This window comes from Dipodomys spectabilis, unplaced genomic scaffold (assembly GCF_019054845.1).
Source record: "Dipodomys spectabilis isolate Male_0828 unplaced genomic scaffold, ASM1905484v1 ptg000600l, whole genome shotgun sequence".
In the NCBI taxonomy this organism is placed as follows: Eukaryota; Metazoa; Chordata; class Mammalia; order Rodentia; family Heteromyidae; genus Dipodomys; species Dipodomys spectabilis.
This window is the reverse complement of record NW_024871277.1, coordinates 2,563,362-2,582,709: the sequence shown is the minus strand read 5'-3', so window position 1 is coordinate 2,582,709 and position 19,348 is coordinate 2,563,362. Positions and strand designations below refer to the sequence as shown.

General features: G+C 39.8%; 1 protein-coding gene across 1 annotated transcript in view; it reads left to right on the top strand.

Annotated features, from left to right (window-relative positions):
- The window catches only part of Bckdhb (branched chain keto acid dehydrogenase E1 subunit beta), a 174,319-nt gene extending 160,029 nt beyond the window's left edge, over positions 1–14,290 (top strand). The window contains exon 10 of the mRNA XM_042671145.1: positions 14,142–14,290. Within this exon, the coding sequence (XP_042527079.1) occupies positions 14,142–14,282 (141 nt within the window). The 3' untranslated portion in view covers positions 14,283–14,290. The remainder of the gene's footprint in view (positions 1–14,141) is intronic.
- The last annotated feature ends 5,058 nt before the right edge of the window (positions 14,291–19,348 follow it).

The window sequence follows — 19,348 nt, the reverse complement described above, 5'->3', positions numbered from 1 at the left end:
TAATGGTTATCAGTTTGGCCCGCGCTCTGATTGTTTTGGAGGGAGAAGAGGCACTCCAGATCCCCTTTGGCAGCTCTGCAGTAACTGAAGTACCTACTGCTGAAGTGAATCATATGAACTTAATTAGATTTGCTGCATAATTAGCATTGGAGGAAACCTAAGGAAAATCCTTGTGGCTTGGTGATTTGTTAGGTCAAATACAAGCATGCTTGTTGAGGAGGGGGCTGGGAATTGAAAATGATGTGTGTGCACGTGCGTGCATGTGTGTGCGAGCACATGCATGTGTTGTGTGTGTCTGTGTGCATGCATGTGGGCATGCGCCCCAGTACTAGGGTTTGAACTCAGGCTCTAGGCACTGTCCATTAGCTTTTTTGCTCCAGGTTGATGCTCTACTACTTGAGCCACAGCTCCATTTCTGGCTTTTGGGTGGTTTATTGGAGATAAGAGTTCCCCAGACTTTCCTGCCAGGCTGAATTCAAACTATAGTCCTCAAGTCTCAGCCTCTTGTGCAGTTAGGATTACCGGTGCGCACCTGTGGTGCTCTTCGGTACACGTAGAATTTTTAATAACCTTTTTTTAAAGTTATACTTTCCCAGAGCAGATCGAAGTGCTTGTCCCAGACACCTGGGGCTCCTTTGCTTCCATGGATGGGGATTGGGCCTTCAGTGTGTGGCCAGACCCACTCGACGACACTTCCACCTCCAAGGAAGGTGCACAGCTCCTTAGTAAACGCTGCGCCTGCCGGGGGCTGTGCCCATAGCACTAACTGAAGCCTGTGTAAGAATGACAGAGTAAGACCCTGGGCTGTGGCTTTATTTCCATTTTAATTTGAGATTGCTTTGATTGCAATGGCTTTCTTTGTTGTCATTTAAATTGCAAAATAGGGAATTTAATTTTATTCTTGAGATACTTATTTAATTAAATTTTTTGTCATATAGTATTAGAGTCCTATAAAAAGAGTTATCCTTAAAAATATCTATAAAGCCGGGTGCTGGTGGCTCACTCCTGTAATCCTAGCTACTCAGGAGGCTGAGATCTGAGGGATCGCGGTTCAAAGCCAGCCCGGGCAGGAGAGACCGTGAGACTCCTATCTCCAATAAACCACCAGAAAACCGGAAGTGGCACTGTAGCTCAAGTGGTAGAGCGCTCGCCTTGAGCTGAAGAGCTGAGGGACAGCGCCCAGGCCCAGAGTTCAAGCCCCACGACCGACAAAAAAAAAAATATCTATAAAATGTTTACCATGAGGAGTGTATTAAATTTAATATTCCTGTTGAAGTTAAAACTAAATGTAAGATTTCAAAATGATGTCTACTTAATATATTTCTCTAGTCTTATCAAAAAACTGTTATTTTAATCAATGTACCTAGCTGCATACATTCATCTAGATTCATCACAGATAAGGAAATAAATTACAAAGTTGAATATCATAATGAAGCACATCACTGATTATTTTTAAAAACTTGTAAGCTGGCAATGGTGGCTCATGCCTGTAATCCTAGCTCCTCAGGAAGCTGAGATCTGAGGATTGGGGTTTAAAGCCAGCCGTAAGGCTATGAGACTCTCATCTCCAATTAACCACCCAAAAGCTCCAATCATAGAGCACTAAGCTTGAGCAAAAAAGCTAAGGGACAGCACCCGGACCCTTAGTTCAAGCCCAAGTACTGGCACACACACACACACACACACACACACACACACACATGCACACACAATGCATGCACACAATGCACAAACACATACAACTTTCAGTTTCAACTTACAGCTCACCATAAGTCAAACATCCAAGTTTTCCTGAGAATTGAAAGTCAGCTTTTGAGTTCAAGTGGGCTCAGAGGACCTCCACTTAAGTGAGCTGCTGAGAATTCATTAGAAGCAAATTGCCATGTGAGGGGCATCATCCCAGAAATTGCTCTCCCTCCCTCTGTAAATCCAAGCTGAATGTGCTGCGATTCTAATGAAAGAGACCCATGTCTTCCCCACGGCAGGAGCTACCAAAGTGCCAGACTTGTTATAAACATTTAGAAATCTTGACCCGATTTGAGATCAACAAGATGGTGGTAACAGTTTTTCCTCCACAGGCACAACTGTTACACTAACTTCTGTAAACACAGAGTCCCCAACACTTATATCTCAATAAAGGCTTTGCAGTGCACCTGGGATTAACCAGGAGTGCTGCTACAAATACCTGTCCACTGCGTGTGCCTCGTTCCAGGTCACCTTGTCACCTCTCCCAGCCTCGATCCCTCCGCTGCCCCTACCACACGGAAGTGTTGAAATGATTAACTGAGATGATAGAAAAGTTATATGTGCTTCTTATTAAATTCTGTTATCTGGTTACTAGTTAGTCTTGCTTTTGGTTCTTTGTATCTGTGCAGATACTTCTTTTCAACCCAGATGCCTTTGGATAATTCTATGACTATTTCTCTTTCTCCATGCTGTTTCTCGGGCCAACACGTGTATAATGTGATACATTGGTTTTCTTGAGTGTGTCCTGGGTGCTTGATACATGAATTCCTTTGGACCTATGACACATAGATAAATCTCTACAATTTTCACAGTTGAATCAATCCTGTGAGACTTTCACTAGAACCTGCCTGCGTTTGGGTGGTTCAGATCAAGAAAGTACGTAAGACAATTCTAAGAAAATAAGTGCTATGTGATTATTACCTTTGTACATGAGCTGAAAATTTAGTTCATCTGAAATTATTAACTGGAAGTGCCTCTAGATATTTCTAATTTTATATTTTTACACTTAACAGTAAAGGTATCCACAATAAGATCCCAGTCCCTAAACTAGCCCTTTGTTAAGGAGTTTATGGTTTTACCACATTTATTAGATATTTTCTCCATGGAATCAGCAAACAGACTGTGAAAATGTTTACAGAGCTGCGTCTCTCTTATCAGCACCACATCTCCCCAATTAGAATTTAAAAATGAAGCTGGCATTTTTCCCTCCTAATTCTGAAATACTTCCTGATTCTTTAAATTCCAGCATGAACATGTATATATACAAATCCTGAACATTTGCAAACCCAAAACTCCTTCTGAAGAAGTACCAACCCTTTTAAAGGCAAAAATCACAGATTGTATATAAAGATACTAAAGAAGAAAATATATGAGACTTCCCCACCTTGGCCAAGGCCTGTTTGTTTGTTTCCTTTTTAATCGTTAAGTAGTTGTAAATAATGAGAACTTTTACAAGCTTTTTTACTTGGATCAGTTATTTCTACCACAGATTTGTTTGCTTTGTTAATTTGTTCTATTATTAAACTTCATGGATAAATTTACTAATGGTGTTCAGTCAACAGTAATGAGGAGGGGTCAAGGTTTTAGCTACATTTACATAATAATTCATGATAACATCTAACGTTTATGTTTGCTGTATTATGTTAGTGCAATTGCAGTCATTAGCGATCAGAGTTAAGCTCATGAAAACGAACTTGATTAATTCAATTCAACAAAGTCAAACTTTAAAGGTCGTGGCTGTGACACTCGGAACACAGGCATAGCCCTTAACATTACATAGACAGAAGAAAGCAGAGCCTCCCTCCCCCTTTGTATGTTCAGTGAGCTCTTTTTGACATTCTTTGAAACATGAACAGCAATGCAAAAAAATTGAACATGTTTTAAACTGAAGGAAAAAAATGTTGTTAAGGAAAAATAAAACCCCCGTTAATATTTCATCAAGAGTATGATTTATCAGATAGCAAATATCTTAGTCATCTTTGAAAATTTTTTAAAATTGCTTTGACTTTTCCCATGCTTTGTCAAGAGACATAGCAAGTGAGACATCACTCTCTTAGTAGTTTCAGTTTGTAATTAGGCTAGAAACTCTAATGCAGGTCGCCAAGGTGAGGTGATGACAAATCTTCAGGACAGTCCTCTTCACGTAGTTTCAGCCCTGCACACATCTGAACTCCATGAATTTCCTGTTAGAGACAAAGGAATCATCAGGTCGCCTCTGGCAGGAATGATCGCTGCCTTCTGTTTGGTGGTGCGACATGAAAAGATATTTGTAAAAACAAGCAGAAAAGCAGTTTGCTTGGTAGGATCATCCCACATCACTTTGCCAGGAGTATTGTAAATATCCTGCTGCCAAGGAAACCAGAAATCCTACCTTACGGAGGGCAGCTTGCTCCAGAGGTGAGCTGCGGCCGGACGGCCCTTATGTTTGTAGTTAGGACTCTGCATCTCAGGCGATCCCCCTTTCAAGTCCTCGCCTTCGTCTATAGGAAGAATTTCCACTATAAAAATTGAGAAGCTTCGGCGGCTCTGGAAATTTGAGAGCATTGCCTACTTTCTCCCCCTTTCTTGAGTAGAAAGGATTTTCCCCATCACATCGAAGCTCCCAACATTTTTAATATGTGAACCCTTAAGCATTGGGTATCTCAAGAATTGAAACTGTATACTTTCCACTTTTACAGCCCCCAGACATCTAAATAAACGGAGTGTGTTGCAGCAAGAGTTACTGAGCTGTGTTTTCCATTCCTGCAGCTGCTTCTGTTCTTCAGGTGAAAGCCGTGCGCTCAGGACAGTATGTGGGCAAAATTTAAAAGCAGACATGAAGCTTGACAGGTTTAACCTTAGAAACCAAAATGGTTTAGAAGCATTGCTTGGCTTCACGTGCCTGATTGCTAACTTAAGATTTATGGAAATGGAAGTGAGTTAAATAGTTTAAAACATTTAAGTGTGACTCCTGAGAATCATAGAGATTTTTTTTTTCAAGCAATTTTAGATAAAGTTCTAAATGACAGGAATAAGTTTTACTTCTTCACTTTTTATTCTCTTCTTTTTAAAACAGCAAAATTAGGAAAACTAGTTTTGAGGAGCAACTGCGAGCTCTGTAACTATTAACAATGATTTCTAGATTAACAAGTCAAGTATTAACTTAATGTTAGGTTTCTATTTAAACATTTCTGCTACTCTCATTGCAACAGGCAATGTATGTATCGATTCATAGACAGCTTTATGTGAACACATATACCAAGTCAGAACAGTCTGTGAAGCAAGTTTATGCATATTTTAATAATATTGTCCAACTTTGTTTTAGAGTAGTTAGATTGTGTCCAGAGAACCCGTTTAGGGCAGAAATAATGTTTTTTTTTTCTAACTTCAGAAAATAAGCTTTCATTTTAAAAATGGAAACTGAATTTAAGTGAAAAATCCAATTTTGGATTCAGTTCCATTCTCTAGCTAGCCGAAAGAAATCTTAGGAAAGAATCATACAGAATCAATAGTGATTTGCATTTAAAGAAAGAGAAATGGAACTTAGAAAAAGTCAGTAGACACTGAAGTACTTTTGTGAAGTTAAGCAGTAGAGATGACACCTTTTTATTTAGTCAAGATTATAATTTTATACCTAGAAACTTTGCTAAAATAGTTTGGCTTTTACAATAATGTTTCAGGTTTTATACAAGTCTGGCTAGAATTGTATTATTCATGTATTGTTTTATTTACTTACTGGTTCAACAATGTTTTGGTTATTTTTCTTTCATTTTAGTGCTGATACTGGGGTTTGAACTCTGAGCCTTGAGGTCTTACTTGACCTTTTCATTCAAAGCTAGCAAGTACTTTACCATGTTACCCACAACTCCACTTTCTCAGCTGTGTTTAAAAATCATCAGACCTTTATCAAAAACATTTGTGGTTTACTTTTCATATGTTATATTAGAAAATTAAACATAAATAACTATCATTTAGGGGCATTATCCTAATGATTTGACAACAAGTTATTGATTCTGGATTCTATCTTTTGAAACCTTAATTTTATAATTAAATTTATAGGTGCATATATGTAGAGAATGGGATACACATATGTTTAAGCCATTAACTGAAATGAACATAATGTGGTACACTGGTAACATTGTATTTATGTAATTTAGTAATGAAATTAATTTGGAGCTGCTGGCATTCTGCCTCTTCAGGTCTATGACTCATTTACTGAGAAAGTGTGATTCAAGACACCAGAGTTGCTTTTTTTTTCATCTGTTGAAATTCGTGTTTTAACAACGGGCAAGTTTTCATGGCAGATTTAAAACAAATATTCTGTGATAATATTTGGAAGCTGAGTGACATGGAGCCTTATGTAATGGGGAATAAACATATGCCTCTAAGTTCATTGCCTATTAGCCATCAAAAGCATGTCATTTCGGACTACTAGCTTAGTTCTTACATTTTTAGAAGTTAACTCTTGCACAGCTAGAAATAAAATCTCTGTAGTTTGATTAATTTAATAATTGATGAAGACTAAGTGATGATAGGATTTAGTTTTAAGGTTTAGCATATTTACCCATCACATACTTAACATTTTCTTCCAAGGGGTGGGGGAGAGAAACACTAATTCTATGGCTGTACAGTGGTTACTACATGATTTATTTTACTCCTTTCCCTAAAAGAACATATACTCTCATTAGTTAAATTGTCACAGGGGTATCATGATTACTTGACATCAAAGCTAGCCCTTTTTATTTGCAAAGTAACCTAAAAATTAATTTCATGAGTTTTTACTTTGAAATGAACTTGTGGCACGATAGTTCTCTTTACAGAAACACAAAATCCTGAGGGTCACATACCCTATAGGCAATAGGCCTGTGTTGATTTGTGTTTCTCATGGCAGCTTCCTTCCTTTTCCTACCATCCCATTAGTGCTTATGAAACTAGCTAGCTGGGTGCTGGTTGCTCACGCCTGTAATCCTAGCTACTCAGGAGGCTGAGATCTGAGGATTGCGGTTCAAAGCAGCCCAGGCAGGAAAGTCCATGAGACTCTTATCTCCAATAAACCACTAGAAAACCAGAAGTGGCCTTGTGGCTCAAGTGGTAGAGCGCTTGCCTTGAGCTGAAGAGCTGAGGGATAGTGTCCAAGCCCAGAGTTCAAGCCCAATGACCGACAAAACAAAAACAAAAAAACTAGCTAGTAACTTTGTTCAGAAAAAAAGGAATTTTATCAGCCTGTGTCATCTATAAGAAAAGAGAGCATGTCTAGGCTAGGAAAGATCTGTAATTTTCTTCTCTTATTTTGAACTTTTCTTCCCAGCTTTTCCAACTCTAGATGGTCGATAGTCTTGCATAAGTGGGCTTTTGCCAACTTTCTGTCATTAAAAGAACTAAGTAAAAACTGTTCCAAAATGGTTCTTAGAAAGAAACACGAGCCTGGGATTGCATTAAAACTAAAAAACAAACAAAAAGAAAACAAACTACTTTAAAAATATAACATGGTCGTGTGTGGTCTTTATTCTTGACTCTAGTTTTCAAAGCGTGTGTACCTTGATTGTATCCTTTTATCTGTTACTCATAACTTTTCTCTAGCTGCCTTGTCAGTTTTATGTAGTATTATGGCATGGAAAGTATGTTTTCTCTCTCTCTCTCTCTCTCTCTGTGTTAACTATTTCTAAAGCTCCTGATTTTATTGCAGCACCAGGAACTAGCAATTAGTGCCCAAGTTCCTCAATTTCCACTAGGGGGCAGCACTGGACCCTGTGGTCTAAGAGTTTCTGTCTGTCCTTCCATCCTGTCTTTCCTTTCAGGTGGTACATATTATATATATATATATATATATATATATATATATATATATATATATATATACACACATATACATACATGTATATGTATATATATATACACACAGATATATACTCATATATATATATATATATATGCACACATATACTTTCTTAAGCATATACTGTTTAAGGCTTAATAAATGTTCAGTAAGTTCAGGCACAGTGTTACATGGGATATTTCTTCTCAGGCTCTACTATTTTGCTTACCTGAATCTTGTCTTCAATGACTGCATTCCTGGTCCACAAATTCAAATGCCCTGTATTGTATTAGAAGTAAAGGATTCCTTTAACTTGGAAAATCTCTATCTGAAAAACAAAAAAAAACTTAGTGACATGTGACATGTCAGGCACAAGACTATGTAGTATTTTTTCATGGCAACAAAATCTAAAGAGGCAAATAAACAAGATAACACAGTTACAAAACAATAGGAAAAAAATCAGTAATACAGAATTTTAAAATCTTTCCCTCCTTCCCTCCCTCCCTCTCTCCCTCTCCTTCTCCCTTTCCCTTTCCCTTTCCCTTTCCCTCTCCCTCTCTCTCTCCTTCTCCCTCTCTCCCCTCCCCCTTTCTTTTTTTCTTTCTTTCACTGTTGTGAATAGAGGCTTGGAGTGGTTAAATCCTAGGATAAAAATGTCCTTCAGATAGAATTCCAAATTCTGTGCTGCGCCAATTACATTGTCCGTTGTTGCCGTAACGACAGATTTGTTAAGGGTGACTGAAGGTACTGTGTGGAATGTCTGAGGCAGGGATTTTCTCCGTGGTAGAACCCCTGTGGCACAGTGACAGGTAAATGAATGGCTGATGGGTGGACTTGATGTTTTGGTGTTTTGAGTTTAAGAATTGACAGGCGTGGAGTGATTGACTAAATGCACAGCACATTGGACATGTATTACTGTCCTAGCCTGCTCTCGGTTACTGTCGTAAAAGAGAGTGGGTGGTTGGTGAGGAATGGGTGTTTATGTGGCCCTTGGTTCTGGTGGCTGGGTCATTCAGTTTCTTTAGGGCAACACTTTTTGGCATTTGGTGAAGGCTCATGGCTATATCAGAGCCTCACATCAACACTGAGCAAGGGTCGCTGCTTCTCCTTACAAAGCCAGCACTGCTGGGGGGGGAGAGGGCATGGCTCTGTAACCCTCATCACCTCCCCAAAGTGTGTCTTCCAAATACTCCTGTGTAAGAATGAAGGAGCTGTTTCCAGCACAGGAGCATGGCGGGGATGCATTCAATTTACGTAGGCGTAAAGGCACTGTACTTACTTTTCACCTCAATAATATTTTATTTCTCCTAAACACTGATGGATCAAAATCTCTTAATTTGTATTTATTCTCTCTTACCTGCTTTAAAAAAAAAAAAAAAAACAACTTGGGGCTGGGAAGGTGGCTCAGTGGTAGAGTGCTTGCCTTGCATGCATGAGGCCCTGGGTTCGATTCCTCAGCACCACATAAGCAAAAAGTAAAAAGCCGGAAGTGTTGCTGTGGCTCAAGTGGTAGAGCGCTAGCCTTGAGCTGAAGAACTGAGGGACAGTGCTCAGGCCCAGAGTTCAGGCCCCACGACCAGACCCACCCCCCCAAAAAAATTAAAAAACTTGAAGACTCTCTGTGCCGTCTACTTTTGGTATTCTATTTTGTTTTCAAAAGCAAAAAGATAAATTTGTAATTTGTTATGGAAAAAAGCCAAATGAAGCCTGTGTCCGTGATTGCAGTGATTTGGAATTATTTCGCATTGCTCGCTTCCTGTTCTGGCTATAATACATATAGCCATCCAGATGGCTAATATATAAACAATTTGAGTTATGCGCACGTAAATTGTGTAGGATAGCTCCCAGTACTCAGGGTCATCTGGGTTTTGCTTCGTATGTTCCCTTCTTATATCAATTTGTGTGTGTGTACTAGAGAACTTAGAGCCTCTCATTCTTGCCTGTTTTGTTTTTTCTTTTTGCTTGAGACTGGCACTCCTCCCCTTGAGCCATAGCTCCTCCACTTGTGTGTCTTTTTGCCAATTAAGCAGAGATGAAGCAGGCTTTTCTGTATGGGCTGGCTTTGACTGATGAGCCTCAGAGCTGAACCTCCTGACAGCCTGGATTACAGGTGTGAGCTCCTTTGCCCGGCTTTGTTCCCAGTGTCTTTCCCTGCCACAGCCTCTACCTTCCTTGGTATTACTTAGTCTTTCAAAGTTCTCTGTAGACTCTTGATCATCTTGGCTTGTCTTCTATTTGGCCATTTAAATTTTTTTCCTAATTTATTTCCTCCTTGTTTTTGCTATTCTCAAAATGAATACCCCAGAATTTGCAGGAGAGAACTGAGGACTGCTGCACTGTGGGCGAGCTCCTCTGGCAGAGGTCCTGATCGCCCATCTTACTATTCACTTATTTAGGGGAAAAAATTCTCAGTTTCATAATGGTGCATTCAGAAGGAAATTCAAATGTCACTTCTGGAGTTTCACCTTTTGGAAGGAATATAGTTTATGTGAAAATACATATTGCACTGCAACATAACATACGTAGTCATTACAGTGGTTTGGAGGGTTTGCTTTTGATCATTCTCACTACCTCCTGGCTGATACTTTGAACCCCAAATCATGGGAAGAATGATTCTCTTGACTCCTGTCTGGCTTCTTCTCTGTCTACATGGGTCTCTTGGTCACAGCTTACACACTAGCTCTCTAGAGAGAAAGGCCCAGTATAAGCACTGCCTACCTTGGCTCATGCCCTAGACTTTACATGCATCCTCCAAACCCTTATTTAATTCCTATGCACTTACTGTTTCTGAATCAAGAAAAATCATCAAACATAATTTTAAAAATATGAGTGTCCTTAGGCGACCAGTGGAAGACATGATTGTGAGTAATCTGGATTGTGTACAAAATCTAGTTACAGTGTCATGTGGTTATACAGGAGAGAACAATATTTTGTTAAGGATTCAATTTGGGGCCAAATATGTAAATCTTTCAACGAGATTCAAGCATTTCTTTGTGTGTGTGTGTGTGTGTGTGCACACGCACGCATGTGTGTGTGTATGTGCGTGCGTGTAGCTTCTGTATGGAAAAACCAAGCCTGAACAAGGATGACCACTTTCCATGGTTGCTCAAAGAAAATCACACATAACACCATTGCATGGAAATAAATTCAGTGGGAAGAAACCTGGTAGCCGCTTAGTTTTTCCAGTTGCTTTAAAACAAGTTTTAACTGAACTCCAAGGAAGAAATAACTAATGGCTCTTTTAATATGCTTTAGCTAGCAAAGAGTTAGAATTTCAACCTGTATCAGCTGGTATATCTTTATAAAATTGAAAAACCCATTCATGGTCTCCTTGCTGTGTATTTTTGAATTCCTTTATGACTTTTACAATATGTTTTATATGTTTATAGGAATACTTTATAGTCATTAGATTCCATATAATTTACAATAATTGTTTCTGAATTAAGGAACCTTACTTATCAAATCACAGTAACATAAACTAGAACTTCACAGAAGAAGTGATTCTTCAGCTGAGCACTTGGTGGTTTGTGACTGTAATCCTAGCTATATCAGAATCCACGGGGCTGGGAAGATGGCTCAGTGGTAGAGCGCTTCCCTTGCATGCTCAAGGCCCTGGGTTCGATTCCTTAGCACCACATAAGCAAAAAGAAAAAAAGCCGGAAGTGGCGCTGTGGCTCAAGTGGTAGAGTGCTAGCCTTGAGCTGAAGAGCTGAGGGACAGCGCCCAGGCCCAGAGTTCAGGCCCCACAACCGGACCCAAAAAAACCAAAAAACAAAAAACAAAAAAAAACCCAGAATCTACGATCTGAGGATTATGGTTCGAAACCAGCCCAGGGAAGACAAGTCTGAGATACTCTTATCTTGAATTAACCAACAATAAGCCATAACTGGAAGTGTATGACTCATGTGGCAGAAGTGCCAGACTTGAGCAAAAAAGCGAAGTGAGAATGAATAGCCCTGAGTTCAAGCCCCAATACAGACACACACACACCACAAATCAGTTTTTCACTTTTTTATTTCATTTCAGTTCGATTTTCCTGTCTCATAAAACCTGAATTAATGAATATGTACAGTACAAAGGGGAATCTTTTCCCAACTTTGGAGTCCCAGCTGCAAAGGGGAAGCCGCTGTTGGAGGTCAGGCGCCACTGCAGGCAGGTGTTGTGTGGCCGGGAACTCACAGATGCCTTACAGATGCCTTCCTGCCGGAGAGGCCCTCACATTCTTGAGGGGTTAGCAGCATTGTCAGCAGACAGAAACTCAGCCCAGTGATTTTAGTCATGGTGCTAAGTGGAGTGGTTGCAATACATACACAAGCTCGTGTGCGCGTTCGTGCGTGTGCACATGCACACACACACACACACACACACACACACACACACACACACACACACACACACACACCCCAGACTGTTTTGTGGCAGGCCAGCCTTCCAAGTTACTAGTTTGAAAGAAGAGTGGTTTTATACCAGGTACAAAATTAAAAGCAGTTAGCAAACTATTTTTGCCTTTGAGTCTTCTGTATTTTGCAGTGTCCATAGATAATTTGTTTACAAAGAGCAATATGCTTAAGAAATTGATCATTTCAGGCTCTAAAAATTACAGGTTACAGTGGGCAAACAATCCACCCAATCTGTCATCTCGTTTTGGTGAGAAGTGGAGTGTCTCAGGTCACTCTTGAAGTTGTGTGCATTATAAACTTCTAGTGTTGCTGGTAGAGAGGTTGGGTTGCTGGAAAATGCAGTTCTTATTTGGTGACTGATGCTGTACATCACAGCAGGTAATGGGTGAAGGAGAGTCTGAGAATGTTCAGTTTGTGTCCTTGGGTGCTAGATGGTCTCGTGGGCATTTAATATACTTGTCATTGGGGAAAAAAAAATCACACTGGGATTGGAGATTGAGTGCGAGGTTTCAGGATTTCTTCAGGTAGAAATGTCTGCTCAAGTGATTTAAAAAATAGTACAAGATATAAGAAAACTTAGGTCTCCTCAAATCCTTTGTGAAACAAGCCATGTATTAATATGTAAATTAAAACCTGGGGGTTTTAATTTAACATTTTCCTTTGACTAGTTTAAATACATATCTATCCATTGATTGATTGGTTGGTAGATTTTTTTAAATATCTATTTTTAATCATAGCTACTCAGGAGGCTGAGATCTGAGGATCATGGTTTGTAGCCAGCTCAGGCAGGAAAGTCCATAAGACTTTCATCTCAGTTAACTAGCCAAAAGTCAGAAGTGGTGCTGTGGCTCAAGTGGTAGAGTGCCAGCCTTGAGCAAAAGAGCTCAGGGACAGTGCCCAAGCCCTGAGTTCAAGACACAGACCATGCAGGCATATACAAAATAAATAAAAATTTAATTTACATATACACATATACATATGAATTTAAAGTTATACATTCTTTAAATTTTTGTATTTTAAAATTATATGTTTTGTTTGCACACCTAGGGTCTCTCTCCTTGGGAGAGTTTGCTCTCACTAACTTTTCTTTCTTTTCTTTTTAAATAAACTTACTCTGTTTACTTTAAAAAAATAAATAAAAAAGGAGGAGGCTGCAATGCTTGGTAAGAAATGTATGCATTATCCTGCCCATGTAATTGTAACCCCTCTGTACAGTATGCTCTCAAATAAAATAAAATAAAATTAAAAAAAAAATAAATAAAACTATGTATTTAAAGATATATATGATCTTGAAAGTTTTATATGTACAAGTCTGGCTTTAAAACTTTCAAATTTTTAATTTTCATATCATTAGGATTTTTAATAAAAGTTGTGTAACACTTCCCCCATCAAATGATGTCCCCACCCAGTTGTACTAAAGGTCAGCTCTTCCTTACTAAAGCCAGACCTCTGTCCACCGGGAGCTTCTGCTCTCCCAGGTGAAAAGGGGAATTGACCCGGGCAGTGGAGGGGGAGCCAGGGATGCCATCAGGCCCTTGACCGTTCAGTCCATCTGGGCCGCAGGGGAATTATAGGCGTGTACTGTGGAAGCGAGGCACATCCATTTTACCAGCTTGGAGAATGATGGAACCAAGGAGCGCACTCCCTCCTCTCAAGCCAGTGTGAGCCACTATGAACATTCGCTGGTAGTTTGTGTCCTACTAGGCTTTGCCACGCACCGTGCTGTGTTCTCAGTGCACATAAATATATATACAAGCGTGTTTCAAGGAAGCACGGACCACAAGCGCATGCTCCTTGTGACATGCTTTTTAAAAGCAAAAGTCACTTCATTTCTCATCTCCGTAGGTGTAATTGTGTTGTTAGCGTTTTTCCTTTGCTTGTTTTGTGTAGGTATTAAGGCTTGAACCAAAGTTCAAGCTTTGAGCTCTCGCTTGGCGTTTTTCTGCACAAGGCTGGTGCTCTACCCTTGAGCCATGCCTCCACTCCTGGGGTTTTTTTTGCTAGCTAGTTGGAGAGAGCAGTCTTTGGGACTTTTCTGCCTTGGATGGCTTTGAGCCACAATCTTAGTTCTCACCTTCCGTAGTAGCTAGATCATAGGCAAAAACCACCAGTGCCTGGCTATTACTGGCTATTACTATTTCTCTCGCTAGCAATATAAAAAGGGCATGTTAAAGTTGGCCTGTCTCGGTTCTTCTCTGCAGGAAGAATGTTTCTTGAACTTAGAGGCTCCTATATCCAGAGTGTGTGGCTACGACACACCCTTCCCCCACATTTTTGAGCCGTTTTACATCCCTGACAAATGGAAGTGCTACGATGCCCTTCGGAAAATGATCAACTACTGAGCACACAGGTAGGAGCGGTGCACTCTGAGAGAGTGAGCGTGAGTGTGTCCCATCGTGTCCTCTTCTCCAAGGTGTAGCAGTCCTCACTGGCTCGCGTGCCAGTGGGTAGCAACTTTTAGAACAAACTCGTGTAAGTAAGGAAAAAAAGAAGTCAAGCATCAACCAGGGCATTGACCTTGAGTGGAACACGGGGCGTGTGTGTGTTACGTGGTTTGTTTCTGTACACAGCCACACTGACTGCAGTGGAGATAACATTCGAACCTTTCAAACAGTGGTCAGATGGTGAACAAATGAACACCAGGAAGCTGACTGTTCATGTTCACACGTGAGATTAGAAGTAGGAGTCTTGGGGAGCGGGGTGGGGGGGCGCTGATGGATGCATTGCATATAAAAAAGGGGCATGTTACATTGAAACCTCTCCTACTACTATTTGGAGATAATAAAAATAAAATGACCCTTTAAGTACTATTACCTTAGGCTCCAATTATTTTATATTGTGATCCATAAAGATTCTTAAATTTACCTTTATATTATCTGATAAATAGAGTGGTTAAGCAGGAGCTTTTAAGAGCAACTTTAAACAACTCAAACCAAAACAGAAAAAACAAACCCAACATAACCACCATTCCTAGAACTTCTTTGCCTAATAATTTTGTTGTTGTTGTTTTGTTTGTTAATGACATGGTCTCATTATGTAGCCCATCTTCCTGTCTCAGTTCCTCAAGGGCTAGGATTACAGGCATGTGTCACAATGCTGGCTTATAGATTTTTTTAAATATGAGATCACAAATGATATTTATTCATATTGATTAAATCATGCCTACCAAACCTTGTATCAGTGCCATTCTAACAAAAATTCCATTAGGAATTTCATGGTTTTCATAATTTTAAGACAGAAGTTGTGTATCGCTGACACTCTGATTTTGAAGTTTTCAAAATGAGTAGATAGGATTTGATGCTTTTATTTAAATATTTAAACTGCAGTAATAATAGCAGTACATTTTAAAGCACCATAAACTTTCCAAAGCAAAAGGAGATTGAGCTCCACATAATAACACATCCTGTGTGTTCTCAATTTGTGCAAATTGCGAAAACTGTGCTACCAGGATCCCTGTGTCTTGGGTACTTGAGAATATTATTAGGGGTCTAGGTTATCGTTAGGGGTCTAGGCTGTTGTTAGGGGACTAGGTTATCATTGTAAGTTAGGGCTGCCAGGCCTTGTACCCAGAGTGTTCTGATAGGCAGGTCCGGAACTTGTCCTTCTGATGGCCTCATAATGCTCGGGAGAACAGCTAGCGGCTTCTGCAGCAAGTCACACTTAGGGCAGATTAAAGATCTTCTGTTCCTTTGCACTCATGGTGTTCCGTCCGTAGGCATGCATGTGAAGTGTTTGGGTAAGATGGTAGCCAGGCCCATTGCACTGTTTTTCAAGTAGTGTTTTGATGTTGGGTTTCACTTTGGATAGCACATTTGCTTTTCAACTTTTCTTATGTTTAAAATGCTGGAAATATGAATAAAATTGCTTTTCTGTGCTGTAAAATTAAATATTCTTAAAGAACATAGTCCTTCATGTAACAAAGAATGTTTGCTTATAAGTGTTTTAATTTTTTTTTTACAGAAAAACAGGAAGATTCTTACTCGATACGGAAATATTTTCCTGATTTTTTTTATTTCCTCAGACTCATCTTTTGAAATTATTTTTTATGAAATGATCTATCATGGATATTGGCTGAAGAGCTGAAATTCTTGTATTAATAGAAATGATGACCCAATGATTCCCATTAATGGTGTTTTCAATTCACTTTTAAAATATTCTATATGGTATTCTTATAAATTCTACTCAATTATGTCTGTAAATAGGTGCCTGGTAATATTCAATAAATCAAAGTACAATTGTCTTCAGGTTGTATGTATCCTCTTTGTCCAGTAATAAAAAGGTTTTTTAAAAATAATTGATTGTTATTAATTAAATCTGAATTAAAGTATTAAACTAAAATATTTACCCTACAAATGATAATTTTCTAATTTAGGTGCATTTGATTTAGTTTTTCATGGCCAAGTTGGTGGTGTGTTGGCAAAACCTATGGGATTTTGTGTGTGTGTGTGTGTGTGTGTGTGTGTGTGTACATGCCAGTACTGGGCCTTGAACCCAAGGCCTTATTGGTTTTTTTCACTAAAGACTGGTGCTATACCACTGAGCCACAGTTCCACTTCATGCTTTTTGATGGTTCATTGAAGATAAGAGTCTTGCAGACTTTTCCACTTGGGCTGGCTTCGACCTGTATGTACAGTACAAGATGGGAAAAGATGTTGTGTGTCAACCACAAGTATGAAAATGAAAAAGATTTAGGGAATCCAGTTGGCTCACTCCACAGCACATCTGAGTGCAAGATGCCTAGGCTTCGTAAGCACCTTGGCTTGGCCATGTTCCCCATCAAATGCCTAGGCCACCTGAAAGAACTCTGCAGTCATGTGATTGGCCCAGCAGAACCGGAAGCCTAATGGCAGTCAACACACCCTCCTCTCCCACGAGTCTTAATGTCATGATACAAGTCAGACTATTTTGCTATTAGTTGACATCATTTATGACTGTAGTTGTACCAAACTCAGTCTTCAGCACAAAACATCTGCATAATGTCTGTGTAATTGTCAAAGACATTGTAACATGAAACAAATATTCCATATTGTAAAAATAAGAGAATGGAGCAAAAGCCAGGCATCAGTGATGCATGCGTGTAATCCTAGTTTACTCAGGAGACTGAAATTTGAGGATTGTGGTTAAGCCAGCCTGGGAAGACAAATCTGAGAAACTCTTACCTCCATTTACTAAGCAAAAAGCCAGAAGTGGAGCTATGGTTCAAGTGGTAAAGTGCCAACCTTGAGAAAAAAACTGAAGAACAGTACTTAGGCCCTGAGTTTAAGTCATACACACACACACACACACACACACACACACACACAGGAGTTAGATCTAGAAAGTGACCACTTAGTTTAAGTCATATCACTTGGAAAATGGTGAATTTGCAGAACCAGGCCTACAGAAGGTACACATTCAGTGTAAAGCAAGGCCTGACTTGTCGCTCGCCCGCAGATGCGTGTGTTTTCTGGTGGTCAGTGTCTCTGCCCAGTTATCTGGTAACAGTGCTGCCTTTGTTCATATAACTTCTCCCCCCCCTCCCCCCCCCCCCGCCCCCGCCCCATAGTTCCCTAGGGTTGCTGCTAATCCCAGAAGGGTTCCATACCAGCGCAGAGGGTCCGGACACACACTGTCCCCCAGCACCTCAGTACACACGCTACAGCTAGTGGACCTCAAGCTCCGCCAGCGGCTGCTTCTAACAGACTTTTGCCTGCTCCCAGAATGCCTGGGGACACAAATGATAGGTTAGTGGATGGACATATAGAAGATGAAACCTTGTGCAGAAATCCTCAGCTAGCAGTGAGTACCAGCCCCCGGGAAATCCTGGTGTGAGTCCCAGGGACGCGGGAGGAGAGGAGCAACTGGGAAGTCACAGAACATGTAGGTAGATGGTTTGAGGCTTACGACCTCTAGGGCCCTCTGAGATATTGATGATCAGAACAGTGAGAATAAGAAGACGTTATAGCTAGAGAGACTGGGAAGTGGAATACAAACAGATGAATGCATGTGTGTAAATAATGGGCTTAAACTCATTTTTTTGGTGACATAAAGGCTCTGGGTTAGAAAAAGGGGGAAGGGGACTGTAAATATGACTTAACTTGATAAAGACTGGAATAGGAGATTTATCAACTGGAGTTCCAGGTTCTAAATGCTTCATCTCAATAAAGAGTTTATCTTCATTAATCTACTGTTAACCTTGACTGTTTTTTAAAAAATCTGTTTGTTTTGGTGCCAGTACTGGGTACTGAACTCAGGGCCTGGGACACTCTCCCTTAGCATTTTTTACTCAAGGCTGGCATTCTAGCACTTGAGCCACACTTCCATTTCTGGCTTTTATTTTTTTCTGGTTAATTGAAGTAGAACAGATTTTTTTTCCCTTGCCCAGTCTGGCTTTGAACCTCAATCTTTAGATCTCAGCCTCCTGAGAAGCTAGGATTACAGGCATGAGCCACTGGCACCCAGCTTATTCAGAAATTAACCACTAATAATTAAAAGCAGTGTGTATATTTTATATTGTCCACATTAATTCTCAAGTTATACATAATTCATTTATTCCACAAACATTTGGTGGATACTGGGGTCCAGGCAGTGGGTTAGAGTTTTATGTACAAAGTTATTGAAGAAACAGACCCTGCATTCAAACACACACACACACACTCACACACACACACACACACACACACACACACACACTCTCCAACAAATAAACAAATCTCTTATAAAGCAGAGAGGAAATCAGAATAAAAAAGGGTCAACAAAACAAGAGACCATGGAAATACCACATGAACTCCCCTTGTACAATGAATGCACACCAAGAAAAAACAAGCTGATATGTAATGAGATAAGTTTCCTAGTTAAAAAGGAAGACTAGACCAGGAGCCAATGGCTCATGCCTCTAATCCTACTCAGGAGACTGAGATCTGAGAATCGTAGTTTGAAGCCAGCCCCAGCAGAAGAGTCTCCACGAGTTTCTATTTCTTCTGCAAGTGGGGCTGTGGCTCCAAGTGGTAGAGTGCTATCTTTGAGTAAAAGAGCTCAGGGACAGCGCCCAAGCCCCGAGTTCAAGCCCCATAACTGACAAAAAATTAAAGAAGAGACTAGATTGGGTTAAGAAACAAAAATCCAACTAATTCATCAGGAAGAATCTTCCAATAGGTTGCTCTAGAAAACTTAAAATTTGAAGATGGAGAAAATATTAGATCAAAAAGAAAATGAGCAAATGTGTTGTAATTCACATTGGACAAAATGGACAACGAGGAAATGTGCATTTAATATCAGCATCTCACAGCAAGAGTATGCAGTTAAATCCTTTGTGTCCCAAATGTATAGCCTTAAAATGTAAGCAATAATTCATAAGTTCAGATATGGACAAAACAGGTGTATGAGGTAACTTCATACTCTACTTTCAATTTAGTCATTGAAGTGGATC